Here is a 22,005-nt window from a genome sequence, read left to right on the forward strand (position 1 = left end):
AGCCTTCTCTTCTATATGCAAAGCAGATCCTATGCCTTGAGCAATTTCCTGCTCTGCCTATGAATTCCCAGAGTTTTTCAGTGCTATTTATAACCAGCAATCACACTATTGGTATCCTCCTGAAACAAGTTCACAATAGAGACAATTTACAATAAAAACAAACACACGGCAGAGAAATACCTGGAAGATGACATCCAATTATTTGTATTCCCTGCAACTCTCCTTAGGAAACATACACTAGAATGGCACGAAGTATACATGCTGAAAGCATTCTTTCCATAGCAGCACAAGGGCAAATGTACTGATCCATTATGCTTGTACATATCTATATAGTAAACAATGTCAGGATTTGTTTTGAAATATACTTTAAAATATTTTTGATTCTCTGCAGGTGGACAGTGCTGGTGCAGTTGCCTTCTGTACTGAAGCAAGGAACAGCCTATTCAGGGCAACTGAACTCCTGTCAGCCAGAAGCTCCAAGTTACCACCCCCTGTGATGGAACAGGGATGGGGCCATGAGCATGCCATTACACCCTACAAGCACAAAGGCAGCCCTAACAGAGCACAGCACAGAGTGAGCAATTAGAGCATGGCACGGCAGGTTGCGCAAAGAGGGCAGAATCCCTCCTCAGTTGGGGAACAGACTGACCTATCAGCTGTCCCCCAGACAACAAATCAAGCTGTGGCCTCCACTAGGTGGAAAACCCTTGTCAAAAATAATGTGGCTAACCAGACTGAGTGCTTGTTCAAAAATGTGGAGGTTCAGGTTTCTGGCTACAGGGAGTGCCTGAGTCTGTTGCTGCCCCCACAAGATGGCAGAGGCACCACCTTCACGAGGTGCGAGCAGGTGAAAGATCTGCTCAGCCTGGTGGCAGAGCTCAAGGAGGCATATCTACAAGAAAGGCACCATGGTAATACACCCCAAATAGTGGCAGAGCCCCTGCCGTTACCATCAGGGCAAAGGACTTAAGACATGGAAAGAAATGGAAGCAGGTCCCTGCTTGGAATCACAGGAAAATACTCTCCCTTACCTACCTCACCTTCCCAGGTGCCTTTATGAAATAGGTTTGACGTTCTGGTACTCGAGGGACATGTGGTGGAAGGTCCACCCAATAGGTTGTCTAGGGTAAGGAGGTCAACTCCATGCCTCAAGACTGCCTCTACCAAAAAGGAAAGAAGTACGATTCCCTTCTGAGAGGAATAGAGGTCACAATACATACATTAGCCAGACCTGACCTGTAAGGTATTCCATATACCTACCGCATGGCAGGGTATTCCTTTTGTATTCCTACCTGTAGTGTGCAGTCTCCCTGGGGTCCAGGTCAGGGACATTTCTAGGAGAAACCTCAGTCTAGTTCACCCTTCTGATTATTATCCCTAATTGACAGTTCAGGCCAGCAGGAGTGAAATCACTGAGAAAAGCCTGGGGGCTATCAAATGGGACTTTAATGGACTGGGGCAGTTGGTGCATGGAGCAGGAGTAACATTGTGGTGCCTCCCTCTATCCCTTCAGTGGCAGAGATACTGAGAGGAGCAGGAAAACTCATCTGAAAAAAATACATGGCTGAGAAGCTGGTATTACCTCAGGAATTTTTTTGCTATTATTATTTTGTTTTCAAACCATGTGGCAGTTTACTTGGCCCGATGGCTGCTGATGGGGTCAACCTATGTCATTGGGGAAAGAATTCAGGCCCAAGAGCTAGCTGGGTTCACTGAAGGCCATTAACTAGGTTTGAAGCAGGAAAGGTGTGACAGCAAGCCTGGCAAGACATGGCAAGGTGTGGGATACCATAGCTAAGCTCGGGGAACAAGGTGCTAGTAGATGCCTTTAACCTACTGCATCTTATGAGGAATATACTAGGCAGCAAGCTGGTGAAGCTTATCATCAGGGTTTTAAACAAGACTCGATGGGTCAAAGGGAACGTACTGCTGAGGAACAGAGAAGAGTCAGAGAACACTTTAGGAAGCAGCAGGGGAAAACTTAAGATTTTTTCCAGACGTTTTTGGGAGGAGTCCTCTAGGAAGGGTAATGCTGCTGAGAGCCTAGCTAAAGTACCTCTGTACCAATGCACTCAGCATGGGGGAAAAAGTGAGGATCAACTGGAAAACAACACCTTTATTGCTATCGCAGAAACATGGTGTGATGATTCATTAGAACTGAAGCATTGTTGGGCCTTATGCTCAGCAACACAAAGAAGATCATTAAAGAAGATCAGAAGCAGTCTGGGTTGCAGCAATCATGCCCTGGTTGAGTTTGTGATCTTGAGGAATGTAGGCCTGGCAAAGAGTGGAGTCAGGACCTTGAACTTTAGGAGAGAAAACTTTAGGCTTTTTTAAGGAATTGCTAGACAAGATCCCATAGGGACAAAGGAACAGAACAGAGCTGGAAGCATTTTAATTCATGCCTTTCTGAGGGCATGAAAGCTCTCCACTGCCCAGAACAAAAGATGAGGCAGGAAACCCACATGGCTAACAAGGATCATCAGGTCACACTAAGGGAAAAAAAGGAAAAATATAATATGTGGAAGTGGGGGTGGGTGGCCTAGGAAGAATATAAGGATGCTGGCCGGATGTGCAGGGATGGCGTTAACCTTCTGTTAATGTGCAGATGGAAAAGATCTTTGCAAGGGATTGTTTAAATACATTAGGCAGAAGGGATGGGCAAAAGAGGGCGCAATCTCACTGATAAATGAAAAGGGAGAGCTTGTCTCCTCAGACATGGAAAAAACTGAGGTACTTACCGAGTTCTTTGCCTTGGTCTTCATGCCCAGTCAGGCCTCTCATACTTCTCATGTCCCTGATATTTTAAGTGGGGATCAGGAGAGCAAAATCTCTCCCAGTGCAAAAGCAGAGCAAGTTTGTGACCACCTCATGAAGCTGACTGTGTACAAGCCTATGGGGACAGATAACATACATCCCAGGGTTCTGAACGAACTAGCTAATGTGGTCACCAAGCTGCTTTCCATCATATATGAAAAACTGATGCTGTCAGGCGAAGTCCCCAGTGTCTGGAAGAAGGAAAACAATCATTCCAACATTTAAGAAAGGGAAAAAGGAAGATCTGAGAAACTACAAGCCAGCAAGCCTCTCATCTGTGCCTGGGAAGATCATGGAGTGGATCCTCCTGGAAGAGATGTTAAGATACATATAGAAGTCATCAGAGATTGCCAGCATAGTTTCACCAAGGGGAGACCACGCCTGTCCAATCTAGTGGCATTCTATGACAGAATGACAGCTTCAGTAGACAAAGGAAGGGCAACTGATGTCATCTACCTGGACTTACGTGAGCCTACTACCATGGTTCTGCACCACATCCTTACCTCTAAATTGGAGAGGATATAGACTTTAAGGCTGGACTATTAGGTAGATAAAGAATTGTCTAGATGGTCACAGCCATAGGATTGTTGTCATTAGTTCTATGTCCAGGTGGAGGTTCATGACTAGTGGTGTTCTCCATAAGTCTGTTTTGGGATCGGTGCTCCTCAACATCTTCATAAATGACACAGATAGTGGGATTTAATGTAGCCCTCAGGAAGTTTGATGATGACACCAAGATGAGAGGTGAAGATGACATAATGAAGAAATAACACCCAGAGAGACCTGGACATACCCAGGAAGTGGGCACACAAGAATCTAACAAGATTTAACAAGATCAAGTGCAAGACATTGCATTTTGGTCAGTGCAATCCCAAATAGAAGTACAGACTGGGAAAAGAACTCTCTGAGAGCAGCACTGTGGAAAAGAACTTAAGGTTCCTGACAAAGGAAAAGCTGGACACAAACCAGCAGTTTGTTCTTGCAGCCCAGAAGGCTAATGGTATCCTGGGCTGCATCAGAAGAGGGGTGGCCAGTAGTGAGGGTGAGGTGATTTGCTCTGCTCTTGTGAGGCACCACATGAAGTATTGTGTCCAAGAGTGGAGCTCCCAGTACAGAAAGGATGCAGAGCTGTTGGAACAGATCCAGAGAAGGGCTATGAAGATGATCAAAGGACTAGAACACCTCTGCTATGAAGAAAAGGTTGAGGGAGTTGGGCTTGTCCAGCTTGGAGAAGACCCAAGGGACACGTCATTGTGGTCTTCCAGGATTGAAGGGAGTCTTGCAAGCAGGAGGTGAAACAAGTTTGCACATGGTCTGATACTGACAGAACAAGGAGGAATGGCCTTAAACTGGAAGAGGGTAGATTCAGATTAGATGTTAGGAAGAAATTTTTTATTCAGAGGGTGGTGAGGCACTGAAACAGGTTGCCCAGAGAGGTTGTGGATGCCCATCTCTGGAGGCATTCAAGGCTCAGGTTGGACGGGATCCTGGCAGCCTGATCATAGTTGGCAACTGCTCATGGCGGGGGGGGGGGTGGAACTATATGATCTTTAAGGTCCGCTCCAACCTAAGCCATTCTATGATCTGTCAGAGTTCAACATTCTTCAGAGGTTACAAGAACCTACTAAAGTCAGTCTACCAGCTTTGGAAGTATATTACAAATCTGATTTTCAGTATTATTCAAACTATTTTTAGAGTGATCATAGTTGCAAAAGAGTTACTAAGCAAACTGAAGTGAAACTTCTGCTAATTTGATTTTAGAGAAATAAAATGTCATTTTCTGATGTCTGTAATTTCAGTCAACAAAAACAAAATTACTTTATTGATCATTTCAAATTTCCACAGGTTTTTATTAGATAGGAGGCCTGAAGTTTTGTGCTCTGTAATAGGAAAATAAGCTATAAATATTCAAGAAGTAAACTGCTTATAGATAAAAGTTTTACCCCATTGTCTGAGTTTATGTCATCCTTTAGTTCATGCTACACAAATATCACAAATATTCTTTTCTCAAAAAGGAAAACATTAAGGACAGAAGAATCATCCTTTCCTTTATGATGTCATGTGTTCAATAACGCCACAAAATGACACACTTTTGTTTTGTAACAGCTTTGCCCAATATCCACATAAGTAATATCATAAAATAAGCTACTGCTCTGTTTCAGTAAAGTATATACAATTCAAATGAACCTGGAATTACTTATCTGATATTAACGTTGCTCTTCTTACTGCTGTTCTATTAAAGGCCTGCACTCCCTGATAAGTACCTGTGGGGCAGGAGGAAGCCTATAGTCAATTTCCACATGCTGCAAGAAAGCACTGACAGGGGTTGCATCTTTTCCAATTTCTAATTGTTAATGCATGCAGCTTATCTCCATTTTTTCATCTTCTAAGACTGTAAGAATCCTTACTGTCTGCACACACTAACAGAGCAACAGTGGGAACAGCTGAAGGGTAGCCTAGTTCTGAGTAAAGGATAATAGCAGCTGAATCTGTTAGGGAGGTACATGATAAACAAAGGAGACTTGGGAAGTAGTTCTAGCCTTACTTCTTTGTTCTGCAATATGGAAAGCTTATCTGTTAAATCATTATGTCAGCAAAGACTGGTAAGGGTCAGAAAGTAAGGTACTAGTTTAGAATAACTGCAGTATTAACACATCCTCTCCTCTAAAAGCAATTAACGAAGCTCTAACAGTAATCAAGTTTCTTCAATTGAAACACTAAACAAGCTTTACTATAATGTGACTGAGCTACGCAGATACAGTTATTAACTCTACAGTACACAACTTTCAGGTGAGAAAAAAAAACAACTGGCAAAACAATTTGTGTGACATGAGCAGTCTGGTTTTTGGACTGTCATCAACTCAAACAGATTCAGTAAGCAGGATATCAAGCTATGCCTTTGTTCCAAAACTAAGATACACATGCTTCGGGCAGAGAGGGAAAGGGAATAATCTAAAAACCTAACCTGATGGCAGCTTTTAAGCTAATTACTTCCAAATGTGATAAGTTTTTGGGGTTCTTAAAATTATCTGATCAGATACAGATCAAATAATCTGGCCACTGGAGATCTGGAAATGCCTTATTACGTAAAAATTTTAATTAAATCTTTGTATATATGCATTGCATATATATACATATATACTTGTATACATATATAATACAATATATTATTGTATCCTATAAATAAAAATGCTCTAAAATGGGAACCCTGCCTCATTTTATGAATGGTATATAGATTGCTGAATTGCTGAACACATTTTCATTTCACTAATAAGTCTCCCCTAGCCCCTACTATGTTATATGTAGATAATATTTTTTGTTTGATTGATTAGATAATTGGATTATATTTAATCACCCACTTCCTTAACATTTCTCCTTTAGGACCCATGATACAGTGCTTTTAAGAAGACGTTCATCTTTTCTTTCTACTTAAGTCACACAAACCTATTTTTTAAACACCAAAGACATAGCCTATGAATTAATCATCTTAAGACTAAATAAGGCATCACTGCCATACTTGTTTTTCCACTTAGGTATCGCAAGACAGAACAATTTTTTCTGTTAAGACAAACTTAGCCTAACAGAATCATACCTTTCCTATAGTTACTCCAAACCAGCATTAAGTAACGCACACAGACATGAAGAAACACCCACAGGCATTCACTAATCCCGATAACTTAGCAGTAGCATAAAGAAAGCTTCACAGAATCATAGGATCTGGGCTTGAAGGGACCTCTGGTGATCATTAAGTCCAATGCCCTGCTAAAGTAGGTTCTCTAAAGTAAGTTACACAGAAATGTGTCCTAGTGGGTCTTGAATATCACCAAAGAAGACGCCACAACCTCTCAAAGTAGCATGTATTCACTGAGTTTTCCATATCTGACTGAACTTCCCAGGAAATCCAGATAAAACTAGCTACAGAGGAACAGAATGATGACAGCATGATTGCTGACAAGGACTCCTTTCAAAAAACAAACTTTCAGACAAAGTACTCTATGATGGATACAGGAAAGTAGCTAGCTAAGTTATACAACAACATTCCACAGACTCCATAGAGTCCTCTTCACAAGTATATTACTGTACTGTTGGGGTGGATACTGGCTTTTTTTTGTACAGCAACTGCATTCAAAATTGAACCTTCCTAAAGTAACCTTAGATTTTAGAATGAGTTACAGAAACAAGCTTATAAATCTAAATAGGAAATTCACACACATTCTTTTTACTAGGGTTTCCCAAACAAAGTTCCACATCAACCCTTGATGGGTTATCAATTGAAAACTGCCTCTTCCGGTTGAAAGGATGAAGAGGAGCCAGTCCATTCTCATGCAGCTTTACATTCAGCGTAACAAAAGGTAAATTGGGCAATTATATGTGTTCAGTAAAAAGCTATCATGGTAGTTCCATAATTAGACTGCTGATCATTTACAAATAGCTTGGAGTTGATAAACAGGTGATGGAGAACAAGAGGACCATCTCGGGTGCACAAGGGAGAGTCCTAAGAATAATGAAGAGAACAAAGCAGAGATGAGAAAAGCCCAGAGAAAGAGGGGTGGTCTTCACAATAATTTTCTTGCAAATTTAGATGAAACAGCTCAACTAATCTTGCAAAGAACTATGGATTTTACTACACCTAAATTACAACTCCAAGTCTGTTTTAATCCAGTCTTGTTTTCTTCAATTACAGTTGCACAGAAAAAGCCACAAACTTTCTCAGACAAAAACAAACAAACAAAAAAAGGAAGAGTGAAGGAAAGCATAGTTAGCAGCAGACTTGGTCACAAGCACCAACTGTATCAGAATGCTTCTGCTAACACAAAAAGCTGACACCCACAACTGCTCCTGCATTAGCTTACTGGGAAAAAAACATCTTCAAAAATAACCATAGCTCTGATATTTTAGGAAAACACTGAGTGGCATCTATAGCTCATTGGTATGATCAAGCCAAATAAAGCTTTATGTCCTCAGAGAATCAAAGGAAGTTTCAACGGTATGTTCAGTAGTTTTTTATCTACTAAAATAACTGTTATGCAGATGAATGCAGAACATGGCATACAAAGTCAGGTGTCCCATTCCTAACTTCACATATAAGCTCTGAGTAATAGGAAGGAAGAGAAAAAGCCTATAGGCAGATGAGCTACTAGAGAAATACACAGAACAGATACTCCTTCTCCACAAACCCAAGATAAATGCTATATCCAACAGCACTCATGCATCAGAATCAAGATATTACATTACTAATCAGTCGCGCTATTCTCCAACTGCTTCAAATCTGTCTCATACCTATCTCACACATGCTAAATATTAAAAAGGTAAAAAATTCAGATCTTCGGTATATAAGATCCACATATAACTCTCTTAATTGTATATGCTCCCAGTTCATACAAACCATTTCTGTTTTACCACCAATTGAATACTCTTTACATTTGCAACTCACTACTCAGATGTGCTGCATTTCTTCTTCATATATTTGACCTAGGTAGAATTAAAACAAATCCCTTCTAAAAAAGCTATTGTTAAGATAACAACCCAAACTGGCTGAGGTGAAACATTGTAAGATAAACTTTTTTTTGCACCCTCTGTAGTTTAAGATTGGCAACAACATTTTAATTCCAAGTCAGTAAGTTTAGGTCACTAAAAACATGTAACAGCTCAAAAGTATCAGGAAAACATGGTATGAGTAAAGCCACTGATGGTTTGCAGGCCAACGTTACTATCTCAAAAAAAAATTCCTTAAAGTACGTACTGTATAAAATGTGACAAACGTTTATGAAATTGGCAGGATCTTCCATTTGGTGCATTTTAACTTCTGAAATCCCAATTAAGATGTTTTTTCTTTGGTTTTTAAGTGAGTGAGTAGGTGAGTAACAGGTCAGGAGATAACAGTCTCAGACAAAAATTAAGTTCACATGTACAACCAGAGGAACGTACGTTGGCAGAAATGTTCTCATCCTGTTTCATACATTCATTCATCATTGAAATCAATGAGATTTCAACAGTAGGGGATTTTTTTAACAGCTATATTCCCAAGTTAACACAATCATAACATATATTAAGCACAGGCATATTCACAAGAAGGCAAACACTTCAATTCTACTGTAATTTTTGCTTCAATAATGTATGTCACTACCATGTCAATATCTGCCATGGTTTACCATGAAAATGACTGAAATTCCCATTTGCTTTTGCTCTCTGCATAGACTACAACTTCCCCAATACTTCTCAGCTACAAATCTCCATCTCTCTTCTCATTAGAGAAATACAGATTGCAGTAGCCTGAAAAAAAATAAAATTCCATCTTTTCAGAAACAAACCATAATAGCAGACTTATTACCATGCTAATGCTTTCCAAGAGACAACCTCAATAACTTATTTTATCCTAGTATCTCCAGAGAAGTCCCTTCCCTTGCAGTTTTCTGAAAATACAGAGAAGTAAACAAAACGATTTACAATTCAGTCTCAGAACTGGCAGCAAACAGAAACTGAGAAAATTAACCAATGAATATAAACTTTCATTCAGCACTCATTATGGTCTCATTAGCCAAAGTTAGGCCTAATTAAAACTTCATACAAGACTCACATGAAAAGCCTAAGCTGGATGTTGCAGATCAGAGTTTAAAGTGGATGCTGACCACTGAAACTGCACACATACACCTAGAGGAACTGCTCTGCTATATATTTCATACTTTTAAACAACAAATAAATGTAATCAATGTTATATACATCTCTCAACATACTATACTTTCTAACTTATTTCCCGCCTAATTCTGACACTCATCTTCCAAGTCATCACAATATCGCATGCTACTCCCTTGGCTATGTGGGTCATTTACTATTTCCTTATAAGTAGGAAGTAACTACTTCCTACTTACTAAGGAAGTAAGGAAGTATACTTCCTTACTATATAAGTAAATATACTTATTTACTATACAGCTAGACATGCTGTATAGAAACTCATGAGAACAGGAAAGCAAGTACAGGTTCCAGACTTCAAACTTCCTCCTGTACCAGATTGTGTATCTACCTTTAGTACCATAAGGCACTAAAATACTCCAAACTGATGGGTTTAGAAGACTTGAAGACTTGTAGCAGAAAGGATATGGCCTCGAAAGTCAAAATGACTACATTTTCAAACAAGCATTTGGTATAAAAAGATCCAAGCAGCAAAACTGCATGCTTTTCCTTTTGTTTCCTTGATTCTCCAAGATAAAGTGGCTGCAACAACTCAGACAAACCAGACTTAACACTGAAAGAACCGAAACAGCGGATGTCTGTAAGCCTTGTATTTGAATAAAAACATTTATCCTTCTAGCCTTCAACACAATTATGTACACAACTATGTTCACAATTATGTGAAAAATAAAAAATAAAAAAATCAAGCACAATCCAAACAAGACTGACACTTGCAGTAAAATAACAATATCCCCTTTAGTGTTGAGCCTGCAACATTCCAAATGATGAGAAAATACTATGAGAAAAGTAAAAGGCAAAACCAGACAACCTTTCACGTATGTGAGAATTTCCTCTTGTTATTGGCCCCATCCAACCCATGAGTGTCAAGTGAAATATCTGTTCTTCAAAATTGTTCCAGCCAAACTAAAATCAAGTTTGCTTGTTTAAAAAAAAAAACACACAAAATATTGACAAAAATGCTTCTATCAACAAGAAGCATGGCTGATCTAAGTAAAGGACTTCTGTCATTAAGTATCAAGTGTCGGAGTTTCAAACTTTTAAACATGAAGCTTCAGCTGCAGAGTAACAGGTTACTATATTAAGAACACGACCAGAAAGAGCCACCCTAATGTTCGCACACATACCTTTGTCCTTTTTGAAATCCAGTGCATCTTGTTTGTCCGTGACGATTTCCTTCATGTTGATAATGCTTTGGTGATTAAGCTGACGAAGAATTTTAATCTCTCGAATAGCTGTAATTGGAAACCCTTCCTTTTCATTATCCAATCGTACTTTCTTCAGCGCCACCAATTCTCCTAGGAGAAAAATTAAAAAAAAAAGAAAAAGAAAAAAGAAAAAGAAAAAGAAAAAAAAACCATTAGCAACCAAACTATGGGACTTTAGTTTGTTTCGTTGCTTCCCATTTGTTACTGTTTAGTTTTATAATCTCCATTCAGAAACAGTTAAAATTTTGGTTTGTGCATTGTGCTGCACAGAAACAAAATTAATTATTATTCGGAAACAAAGATGTAGAGAAACAATTATAAATGACAGTTTCTAGCAAACATCTATAGTAACTGTCTTCCACGTGTACACCTCACTTGTGTCCTGAACTTCCACACCAGGTCTACCAATAAACCCCTATGTAAGAATGATTATCAACAGCACCTTCAGAGACAGACCCATGTTAGCTATGGTTTTACTTTTATACCACCACAGGTGAGAACATAGAAAAAAGTGAACTGCTCTCCCAAGGGCTTGATAAGAAAGCAAAACAAAAACTGATGTGTACCTTGGGAATAGAGATGTTCTACAAGAAAGCCACCAATAGCAATGTAAAGTCACAACCTCCTTTCCTGTCTTGTAACTAGATTAAGTAGAAGTTGGACTCCAAAACAGTCCCTTGTTTAATCAATCCAATAAATAAGGTAAGACTTCCTGAATACTCTCAGTCTGTTGACAACAAGAGTGTGACTTGCATGTTGAACAAATACAAAATACTGCAAGTACAAGAACAAAGTTTCAGGGAAAAAAGGTTGCTAGGACAAAGACAAAAAAAAAAGTGCAAATTGATTTATTGATTCAGAAGAGGCTCTGAACAAACTCTGCTGTAACACTTACCACCTCCAGAAAATTTCATCAAAAATGAAGGAGCGAAGAAGCAGCCATCAGTTCAAATTATTTACCCATTCAGATTATATGAACTGATTTAGATCCTATTGAAGAACTGTTGTTAATAAAGATTTCCAAAGCTATTCAATTATTCTGCACTTTGAGATGGCAAAATTTGAAACATTTCTCATTCATTAGCAAGTTCTGGAAGGAGACATCTACCAGAAAAGAGAGGACAAAGGATCTCTTTGTTCTTCATGTGAAAGGAGCAGAAATTCAAGTAAAATAGCTGACCAGTGTATCGCACAAGGCTGAGAAGAAAGGTACAGATGATACCAACACCCAGAAAGCTGAAAAGTAGAATCAGAAAGATTGCTGTGGACATAATGTGACTTGCAGAACAGCTTAGTTTGGTCTGAAAAGGCACAGAAGGCACATCCTGACTGAAACGATGTGAAGGGTAGAGGCCTCTGAGGTTCATTTTCAGAAGGCTCAATTAAAATGGCATCAGGCACAGTGCCAAGGAACGCTGGCCACCAGAAGAGTACAGTGTCTTTATCAGAAGTTCCTCTTGCCAATAGAAAAGAACTAAATTACCAGTAGCAATAGAAGCACTCAAAACTCTGAAGTAGGCAACATTTGTTTCCTTCTCCAAGTCATGAAAAAGATCTTCCAGAGAGTTTTCCTCTAAACTCAATGTCTTCATACCACATATCTTTCCCTCAAAGGGAAGATCTTATACTGTATACTGACTCTCACTGAGTAAGCTGCAGAACCACAATCCATGATTATTTTATTTCTTTTCTTTCTCTCTCTCTTTTTTTTTTTTTTTAAAACTCTGTAGCAGTCAGGAAGGTATAAGCATCCATACTAGTAATGAAAAAAACCCTATAACCCATGTTCCCAATCTCACATCTTTACTAATAAAGGCTATTATTGTGTTACAATAACATCCTTTGGAACCAAATATGGAACGTGACAGTTTTGTTCAAATTCTCACACATGTATCTAGAGAGAAATATTAAATAGTTCAAGCTGCAAGACAAACAACTGAAGAGACCTAATATTTATCGGTAAGTATATGATATATATACTTACTATGTACAGAAGTGGCACTGTCATGTTCACAATGAAGAGAAATTTCCCTTATTTCTTTTACTGCTGGCTGAACTGGATGAAACTAGATTCTGCAAACTGGCAGGAGCATTATGTACCCATGATGGTCAATATATAGAGAACGTACATCAGCTCAATCATTTTGCTTTTTTTTTTTTTGGATCTGCGGAGCTCAGATCTGTTAACTCTAAAAAGGCCTTATTCTACACCTATGCATATTGAACATATGCAACATACAACATTCCAGTATGATTCAAGATAAATTCAGCTGAATACAAAGCAATAGCACATGAGACATCAGGGATAATAACTTGTGACATCTCTAAAAGTTAAGGCAGACAGTGGACATTCCAGTTTACATTGTGGTGGTCCCAAGAAAAAGTTAATACAGAGGGCCCGTAGACCATAAGAATGCACAGTCAAGTCCTTCCCTCAGAGATGTAAAACAGAGGTTATCATTGGACCTCAATAGGCCCAAATGTTGCTTGCATACTCTTAGATTTATGGCAATCCTTCTGGCAGAAAAAGTATAACAAGATATCTTACAACACAAACCAGGTATGACAAAAACTAGGATTGCGAACTAGGAATGAGATACATCCTAATGTTGCAGCTTTTGTCTTCCTAAGTATATCAACCTACATATATCAAGAGACTGCCTCTCAGATCATACCAAAAAGAAGGGATGATATACTGTAAGGAAAATGGGAATGACACAGGATCTAATGAAATCTTTTTATCTTTTGAAATTATATAAGAATAATCATGCAGTTTTCTAGGCACCACAAGATCAGTTCCAGAAAGGACTGGAGATCAAGTACTGGAGATCACTGCAACATCAAAAGCTGCAAAAACAAGAGAAAACTGATTAACTGACCTTTATTTTGAGCAAAGTAATTATTCAAAAAGCTACTGCTGCAAGACACTCAAACACTTTGACAATATTAATGGTAGCTGTTGCAACAGAAGAGGCAGGACAGGCACCATTATAAAAAAAAGTAAATTCTCCTGTTAGCATGAGAAACATTCAAAAAGGACAGAACAGGAATTCAAACCACCTCTGCTCTCATAAGACATGTTTTAAGGATGTAGCATCAGCTTGAACTGGTGTCTAAAAGAGCAGCGGTGCAATCTCTCTTCAATCTTGCTTTGAAAAGCCCATTGCAGAGCCTATTATAAGGTAGCTTGAAGCCTGTAATGGCACTCCTGACACAGGATTTGAATTCAAGGCCAGATAGAAAGGCGGAAGGTTTGCTCTAACCATACAGGCCCATTCAGTATAGAGAGAACAACACCTTCTACAAGAGGTCTGCCACAGACAAACAACCAGAAGCTTGCCAAAGAGGCCAATATGGCTGTAATTGGATTAGAAAGCTAACTGCACAAAGATCACAATTCCAGAAGGGCTGGAAGAAGCTGCTAGCAATGATTCACAATGGCTCCAAAGGTAGGACTTAAGTTCTGTGACAGTTCAAGTCAAAAAACTAAGGTTTGCAAATTCAGACAAGAATGGAAAAAGAACCGCAATACACTGCTCATTCTTCTGGAGAACAGAAAGAAGGCTGCTATGTGATCATATGTGTTTCAGTTACTGCTGAAGTAGGAACTTAACACAATATTGAAGGTATGCGCAAATAAGCCAGAAGGGCAAGGAGTCCCAAGAAGAGCTACTAATTGAACTTAAAACCAATTGTTACAACACATATGTGGAAACAAATTTCACTGTGTTATCTATTTAGAAGCAGTGATAACATTCCTGCATATCATAATGACGATGGCTTACTCATTTCACCAACAGTTTAAGGCGAGACCTAGAAGTTATGTCTCTGTTGTGCTGTCATCTATACTGTAAGAAAAATACCTGATATGCAACACTTCAGGGTTGCACTGCATAAAGACATATTCTCTTCCTAGGGAGGTTGGAACTTCATGATCCTTGAGGTCCCTTCCAACCTGGGTCATTCTGTGATTCTGAAATCTGTGATTCCTACTATCAGCTAACGGCAATCAGAGTATGAAGAAGGAAAATGGCCAAACCTCACACCTAGCATCATTCATTTTTGCAGTCTTTTACAAACTTCATTATTCTTTAGCATCCTATCAGTGGCACCATTTTGTTTCCCCAGACCATTTACCCTCTTTTCTTCACTACCTCAAATTGTGTACTGAGCATCAAAGTTCAAGAAATATGACTATAAATAGTGATTGAGACTACTCAGCGTGTACTTTCAGTCACAACTTTACAAATAAATTATTTTTTAAGGCAGCAAAAGACAAACAAAGGCTAGATTAAAAAACAAAGCACAAAACCAAAATATTTCAAAACATTAGAGAAAAGAATACACACATTTTATTCAATTATAAAAACAAACAAAACCCAAACCCACTGACTTCAGAATTGCAGGATTAAGGTCACATTTTTTAACCTACCTGTGTCTTTATCCCTGGCTTTGTAAACTTGTCCATAAGTGCCTTCACCAATAATACCAATTATATCAAATTTATCCACACAGCGTTTTCCCCAGTCTATTTCTTTTTCTTTTGTTTCACCATGTCGTGGTCCACATATTCTAGAAAACAAGGATTTTTAAGAATACAGCTACTTTAAGAATGCAGCTAACATATCATATCCAAGGATCGTCTTAACCTTGAAGAAATTCAACACTAATATTCGTGAGATGTTATTAGATAATAACCTTACTGTCACTAACCAGCAGTTACCACCACAAACCATGCAGTTTAAGACTATGCAGTATGAAGGAAGCTGATACAAAGCAGAAATACTTGGAACAGAATGAATTTTTTAAGAAACTATCATCACTTCTGCTTCCAAGACAGACTTGAAAATTAAAAAAAAAAAAAAAAAAAAGAAAAATATGTAATAATCATACTTTGGTCTCCTCTTGGTGTGTAACTGAACTGTTGGTTTCTTTTCTTCAGGACTTTTGCTTAACTCAGCTCCTCCAGGCAACTCAGGTGGAAGTGGCAAGTCTGCAAGCAGATGGCGAAGTTTCTTCTCTGTTTCTTTAACTGTCTTCACTGTAATATTCTCTTTCAAGCTACTAAAAAAGAAACAATTTTGCTAAAACAATGAACACAGTACAGTGGCACTAAAGCAAAGAAAACCTACTGGAATTCTTTTTTATGTTGCTGTTAGTACATTCTAAGCTGTTGATACGCTAATGATGCTAGAATAGACAGAAATTCAATTTAAGCTTTACAAATGACTTGCAAAGAGCTCTGACCAATGCATAGCTGACTACCAAATTCTACAGAAAATGAGAATCCAAGTTAAGACCTCATATTTCTGACAAAAGCTGTTGTTGAATGACATTGCCTATCTTCAAAAAGGGCCAGAAAGATGATCCTGCTAGCTACAGACCTATCAATCTCGCTGTATGGAAAATTGATAATCACAGCCTGAACCTTTGATTAATCAGCTGAGGCAAATGTTGAGTCAGCTGTGGGAGCACAGGTGAGAGTAATTTAGCTGTGCTCCCAGAAGGGGTGGAGCTTGACTCCATCTCCTCTAGACCCCATTTAAGGGCTGACCACCACTAAGGCAGCATCTCTTGGAGATTACTCCTTGGTGGAGACTGTGTCAGCGGTTCCCAGCAGACTGAAGGCTTCCATATGGGTGTGTTTTTCCTGTAAATAACCTTTTGGGTATTTACAACTATCATCTTTCCACTATAGTCACTGTACACTCACCTTGGTACCGGTGAAGATTATGAAACAGATAATCTCAGGAGCTGTATGGCAACTGTTGAATTATGGCCTAAACCACTAATTGAGCACCTCAGGAAAGGACCCAGTCAGCACTGGGTCCACAGCACTGGGAGCACAGGTGGAAGCAATTCACCTGTGTGACCAATGGGTGGAGCCTGGCTCCATCTCTCTTAGACCCCATTTATGGGCTGACTGACACTGTGGAAAGATCTGTGGTTGGACAGTCTTTCCTGTGAGCCTAGATCTTCAGCTACAGGTCAGCACTTTTCCTTTGTAACACTATCCCACCCGTGCTAGTCTCTTTTCTGTTATGCTCCTCTGTTACCTTTCTATCATGTTAATCTTTCCAATTGTAACTGGAGCCATCACAGATCAACTAAAGGACAACCAGGGAAACAGGCCCAGTCAGCATGGGTTCATAAATCATAGATCCTGTTTGACAAACCTGATTTTGTTCTATAACAAGTTGACCTGCATAGTGGATGAAGGCAAGTCTGTCAATGTGGTCTACCTTGATTCACTAAAGCCTCTGACACTGTCCCCCACAATATCTCATGGAAAAGCTGGCCGCCCATGGTTTGGATAGGCATATGCTCTGCTGGGTGAAATACTGGCTGGATGGCCAGGCCCAAAGAGTTGTAGTCAATGGAGTTAAATTCAGTTGATTCAGATGAGTGGTGTCTCCCAGGGCTCAGTACTGGGGCCACTTCTATTTAACATCTTTACTAACAATCTTGATGAAGAGATTGAGCACACCCTCAGCAAGTCTGCAGACAACACCAAGTTGGGAAGGAGTACCAATCTGCCAGAGGGGACAAAGACACTACAGAGGGACCTGGATAGACTGGATTGATGGGTCAAGGTAAACTGTATGATTTTCAATATGGCCAAGTGTCGGGTCCTGCATTTTGGTCACAACAACTTCAGGCAACCCAACAGGCTTGGGGAGGAGTGGCTGGAAAGCTACCTGATGGAAAGGGACCTTGGTGTACTGATGAACAGTCGGCTGAATATGAGTCAGCAGAATGCCCAGGTGGACAAGAAGGCCAATGGCATCCTGGCTTTAATGGTGTGGTGAACAGGACTAGGGAAGTCATCCTGCTCCTGTACTTGGCATTGGAGAGGCCTCACCTCGAGTACTGTGTTCAGTTTTGGGCACCCCAGTACAGATAGGGCAATGAGGTGCTGGAGCAGGTCCAAAGAAGGGCAACAAGGCCTGTGAAGGGCTTGGAGAATATGCCCTATGAGTAGTGATTGAAGGAACCAGCACAGAGGGGAGACCTTATTGCTCCCTTCAAACACCTGAAAGGTGATTGCAGTGAAAGGGGAGTTGATCTCTTCTCACTCATGACAGGATGAGGGGAAATGGCCTTAAGCTGTGCCAGTGAAGGCTTAAGTTGGATATCAGGACAAACTTCTTTACAGAAAGGGTGGCTAAGCACTGGAATAAGTTTTCCCAGGGAGGTGGTTGAGTCACCATCCCTGAATGTGCTTAATAACTGCTTGAATGTGGTGCTCAGGGACATGATTTAGCAAAGGGTTGTTAAGAGTTAGAGTAGTATGGTTAAGTTGCGGTTGGACTTGATCATTAAGGTCTCTTCCAAACTGAGCAACTCAATGATAGCAAGCCTTACCAGCCAGAACAAACCTAGCTGAGCTCCAGGCTAGGCTTCTGCCATCCATCCAAACTCTTCCCCCTGCTAGCCACTTAGAGCCCAGACTATTATTATTTAGAGCTCAGGTGAAGCCAGATACCACAAGTATAGCACTTACATCTGTAGTCTGACTGAAATAATGTACAAAAGATGATTCTAATCTAATTCACTTCAATATTGATCTTCAGAGATAACTACCTTCATGGTTACAGCCTACTGAAAAGCACTCCATACCATGCTACTTGCAGATTCCAATCTCACAGATTTCCAGACACCTTCCAGTTTCAATGTGTTTCTAGTTATCACAATACAAATCAAATCAAAAACTGATTTCTTCTGCCATGTCACTTTTGGCATTTTTATTTATTATTTTAATTCATTAACTTTTTTAAGGGAACAGACAGTGACAATCTCTGTCTTGAGAAGAATCCCCAAAACACATAGCAATATATTTCTACTCTAGAGACGCTCTTCCTGCTCCAATGGAGAAATTCTGAACACACAATGCTTCCTGTGGGATATATATGTTTTTTATAAAGTCATGGTTCTGTTTTGTCCAAACTCCTTCCTTTAGCTGCATTTTTTGCAGTAATAATATAACAAATAAGTAAACCCGTGACCATTTTTATATAATGACATGGCTTTCTCCCTGACAGGGCTCTCTGACAGTACACTCCCTTCAAGTTTCAAACTCTATCACTGCATAAAGAAAACTTTTTGTCATGCTCTGAGGGTACATTTCCCAAGGTAGTGACATCTGCAGACATCATCACTGTCCTATTGTCCTATACCCCTCTCAAAAAAAACTCCTCCGGAGGAAAAGCTTTCCTGCAACTTTTTATCTACCCAGTTTCATAGATACAGTAGGAAATTGTATAAATGGAAAGACCTTGCATCTTCCATCACGGAGAATGCACATATTGTTTCATAAATTATTTGCAGTCAGCAAATTTTGTACATTTAATAAAGCATTCCAGCGTTTAGTCCATGTCCATGCTTTACTATAAAATCAGAACCCTTGAGCATCTCAGACCACCTATCAAAATGCCACTGCTTCAACTCATTGAGGCACCTCAAGGAAGCACGTACAGTCCTCATTGTTCTGTTCATGTCAGAACGAATACAGTAAATAGTTATAATGAAGACCTCGATTTTGAAGTTCAAGTATTTGCATTTCTTTCATAATTTCACCCTCAAACTTTCAGTATTGGTGGAAGTACAGTATATGAGAAGTTCTGAAACAAGTTTTAGAAGTAGTAGGTGAAAACAGAGGCAGCCAAGAGCAGCCTTTTTACTGAACGTCAACTGACACTACATTAGGAGTACCAAGCCTTCTGTGTTGGCACAATTTCCTACAGCAACTGAATATAACTGAACCTTGGTCCTTCTTCCCTCCCAAGATCATAGATCATTTTCCTCTCACAATTTAACCTGACTTGTTACAGACTTCACACCATAATGATTAAATCTCAGGAGTGAAACAAAGCAAAACATAGAAGACATTATATTTCTTGTCACTAATTTTTCTGATGCAGTTTGCCTGCAAGTATTATAAAAGAAAATGAGCCCAGTGCTAGTAGAACTGTTTAGGTATACTTAAAAACAGACATTACATTCAAAAATACTAATAATGAGAAGCAATGACACAGCTTCAGGATACAATCTCTTTTCATGTTAGCACATTTAACCCTGCACACAAAGCCTTTTAAAACAATAAATCTCTCAATTAAGTGTCAGTAATCCTGTTCTCCCACGAAGGATGGCTCTGTCAAAGTGAAATGCAACTGGACATTAACCACACAAATGTGATTCTGAATATCTGGAATGGCATTTGCTGGAGTGCTGAAGGTTTTCTTCTACTGCTAACTAAAAATAAATCTATTGTCTCATTAAGTAATATTCACTCACCAAGCCCTGAGAGCTCTTACAACATTAAACACTGCATTAAATTGCTAATAGAAACGTTTACACCACCAGTTCTAACAACTTTCACTAAAGTAAGAACTTTCTCTTGTGCAAGTACAAGAGAAAACATTACTTTCACAGTTATAAAATATATGAATATTTAGAATGTTTTGAATTTCTCTTTGGCAGTATTTATTTCTTACAAAGATGTATCACACTTAAGTATCCTGTGTTGACAAAGAAACTCAGCACAGCCTAAATTCAGATTACAGCTTCCTCACTACAGACCAATCTCTAACACTTCAAAAGTCAGCACAGATTAAAAGTTGTGAACATCACACCTCAGACTCAAAGTAACAGTGAAACAGATTTATAAAAATTAAAGAACCTTTAACTCAAATTCCAGCTTACTGAAAGATTTTCAGATACTGCTACTGAATTAATATTTTCCCCAGAACTATGCCCAGATTTGCACTGAAATTGAGATCTTGAAAATTACATATGTGCATTATCCCCAAAGTTCTTACCAGCCTGCAATTTCAAGTAATCTCTTTAGTGTGTTTTTCATTGAAAAATTCCTTCTAGAATACATCTCAGTCAGATAAATTACCTTTAACATCTCATTTCCCTTCAGTTCACTCATAATCACCACCTTAAGCAACCAAAGAGCATGAACAAATTACACCAGCCTGATCTAACAAATAGGGTAACACCATGGGTGTTCAACCATTTCACTTGCCTGGGTCACACTGAGTAAAGAGGAATTGTCTTAGGCCACATATATGTAGGCTGCTCTAAAAGTAATGCCTCCTATTTGTTTCCATGGAAACTACAATCAATACAGTAAGGATACAGCATTTGATAGAACAAATTCTCAGCTACAAAACTCTTTCAGCATATTTGCCACCATTAGCGTTGTATAGTCATGAGTGATGAACAAGAGCCTGCGTGTCAAGTTCATAAACACCTGCAACACTGGAGGTGACCCACTGTTGCTGTCGTCACTGCTGAAATACACCACTCACCACCACCTCACTGTGCTCACATTCCCTGTTAGGTTACCAGAAACATTCAGCAAGAGTTGATGAATGCAAGTGGTTGCCATTTTTTCCCACCTGGAGGAATTAAATGACATCTTTGCTTCAGGCAACCTTCACGTCAGGTGCCACAAGGTCAGACTGCCCCTATAATGCCATCCCTCACAAAGCAACAAAATGTAATGGAATACTGACAGGAAGCTTCAACCCCTACACTGCCATACCAACAACATCCACCTCTGACATCATGGGCCAACATAATAAAATACGAAGCAACACTTATGTAGCAGCCCTCATAAATTATACAATATAGTTAGCATATGTAAGTAATAAAAAAATATGTAATATTTTGTTAAAACAAAAAAGGAATAAAACCATAGAACTAGTGGGATATTGGACCTTGTTTTTCCGAAATTAATGCCTCGGTCCAGTGGCTGCAGCTCTCAATGTGTTCATCAAAGATTTTTGATGAAGTTTTATTATTCCTGTGCTTTATGCTTGAAAACAGATGTTCACAAATGAACTTACTGGCAAAAGCAATTAGATGAATAAGGGGAGACTGTGAAGTGAGGGTTACTTCTCTCTTGCTAAGATAGGGCTTATAAAAAAGTTCAGAAGAGAGACACAATGAAACTTTTCAGTTTAATGCCTGATTGCAACTCTATGCATTTCATTTGAAAATTTGCAGGTTGCATATTTATACTGATTGAAAATGAAGTTGCAAATATACCAAAGAAACCATAATTTTTAGCAACCTCAAAAGTCATTCTCAAATTGCTTTATCATAACAGAAAGGATTACTGAATATATTTTGCTGTTCACAGAATAGTGTTTAGCCAGTGTATCAAACTGCATACAATTACTTGCCGTAACTTGAGTTAGCCCTGTATTGCATCCTCCTTGTGCCTTGGTTTCAGGCCAGATAGGGCTAAGAGCACACCGATGTTTTGTTGGTATTGAGTCAG

General features: G+C 39.2%; 1 protein-coding gene across 1 annotated transcript in view; it reads right to left on the minus strand.

The window, feature by feature from the left end:
• The window catches only part of CDK13 (cyclin dependent kinase 13), a 59,172-nt gene that overhangs the window by 22,287 nt on the left and 14,880 nt on the right, over positions 1-22,005 (minus strand). Inside the window, exons 3-5 of the mRNA XM_015854951.2 lie at positions 15,606-15,773; positions 15,145-15,284; positions 10,632-10,802 (exon numbers count right to left, since the gene is read on the minus strand). Of these exons, the coding sequence (XP_015710437.1) occupies positions 10,632-10,802; positions 15,145-15,284; positions 15,606-15,773 (479 nt within the window). The remainder of the gene's footprint in view (positions 1-10,631; positions 10,803-15,144; positions 15,285-15,605; positions 15,774-22,005) is intronic.

This window comes from Coturnix japonica, chromosome 2 (assembly GCF_001577835.2).
Source record: "Coturnix japonica isolate 7356 chromosome 2, Coturnix japonica 2.1, whole genome shotgun sequence".
NCBI classification, from domain to species: domain Eukaryota; kingdom Metazoa; phylum Chordata; class Aves; order Galliformes; family Phasianidae; genus Coturnix; species Coturnix japonica.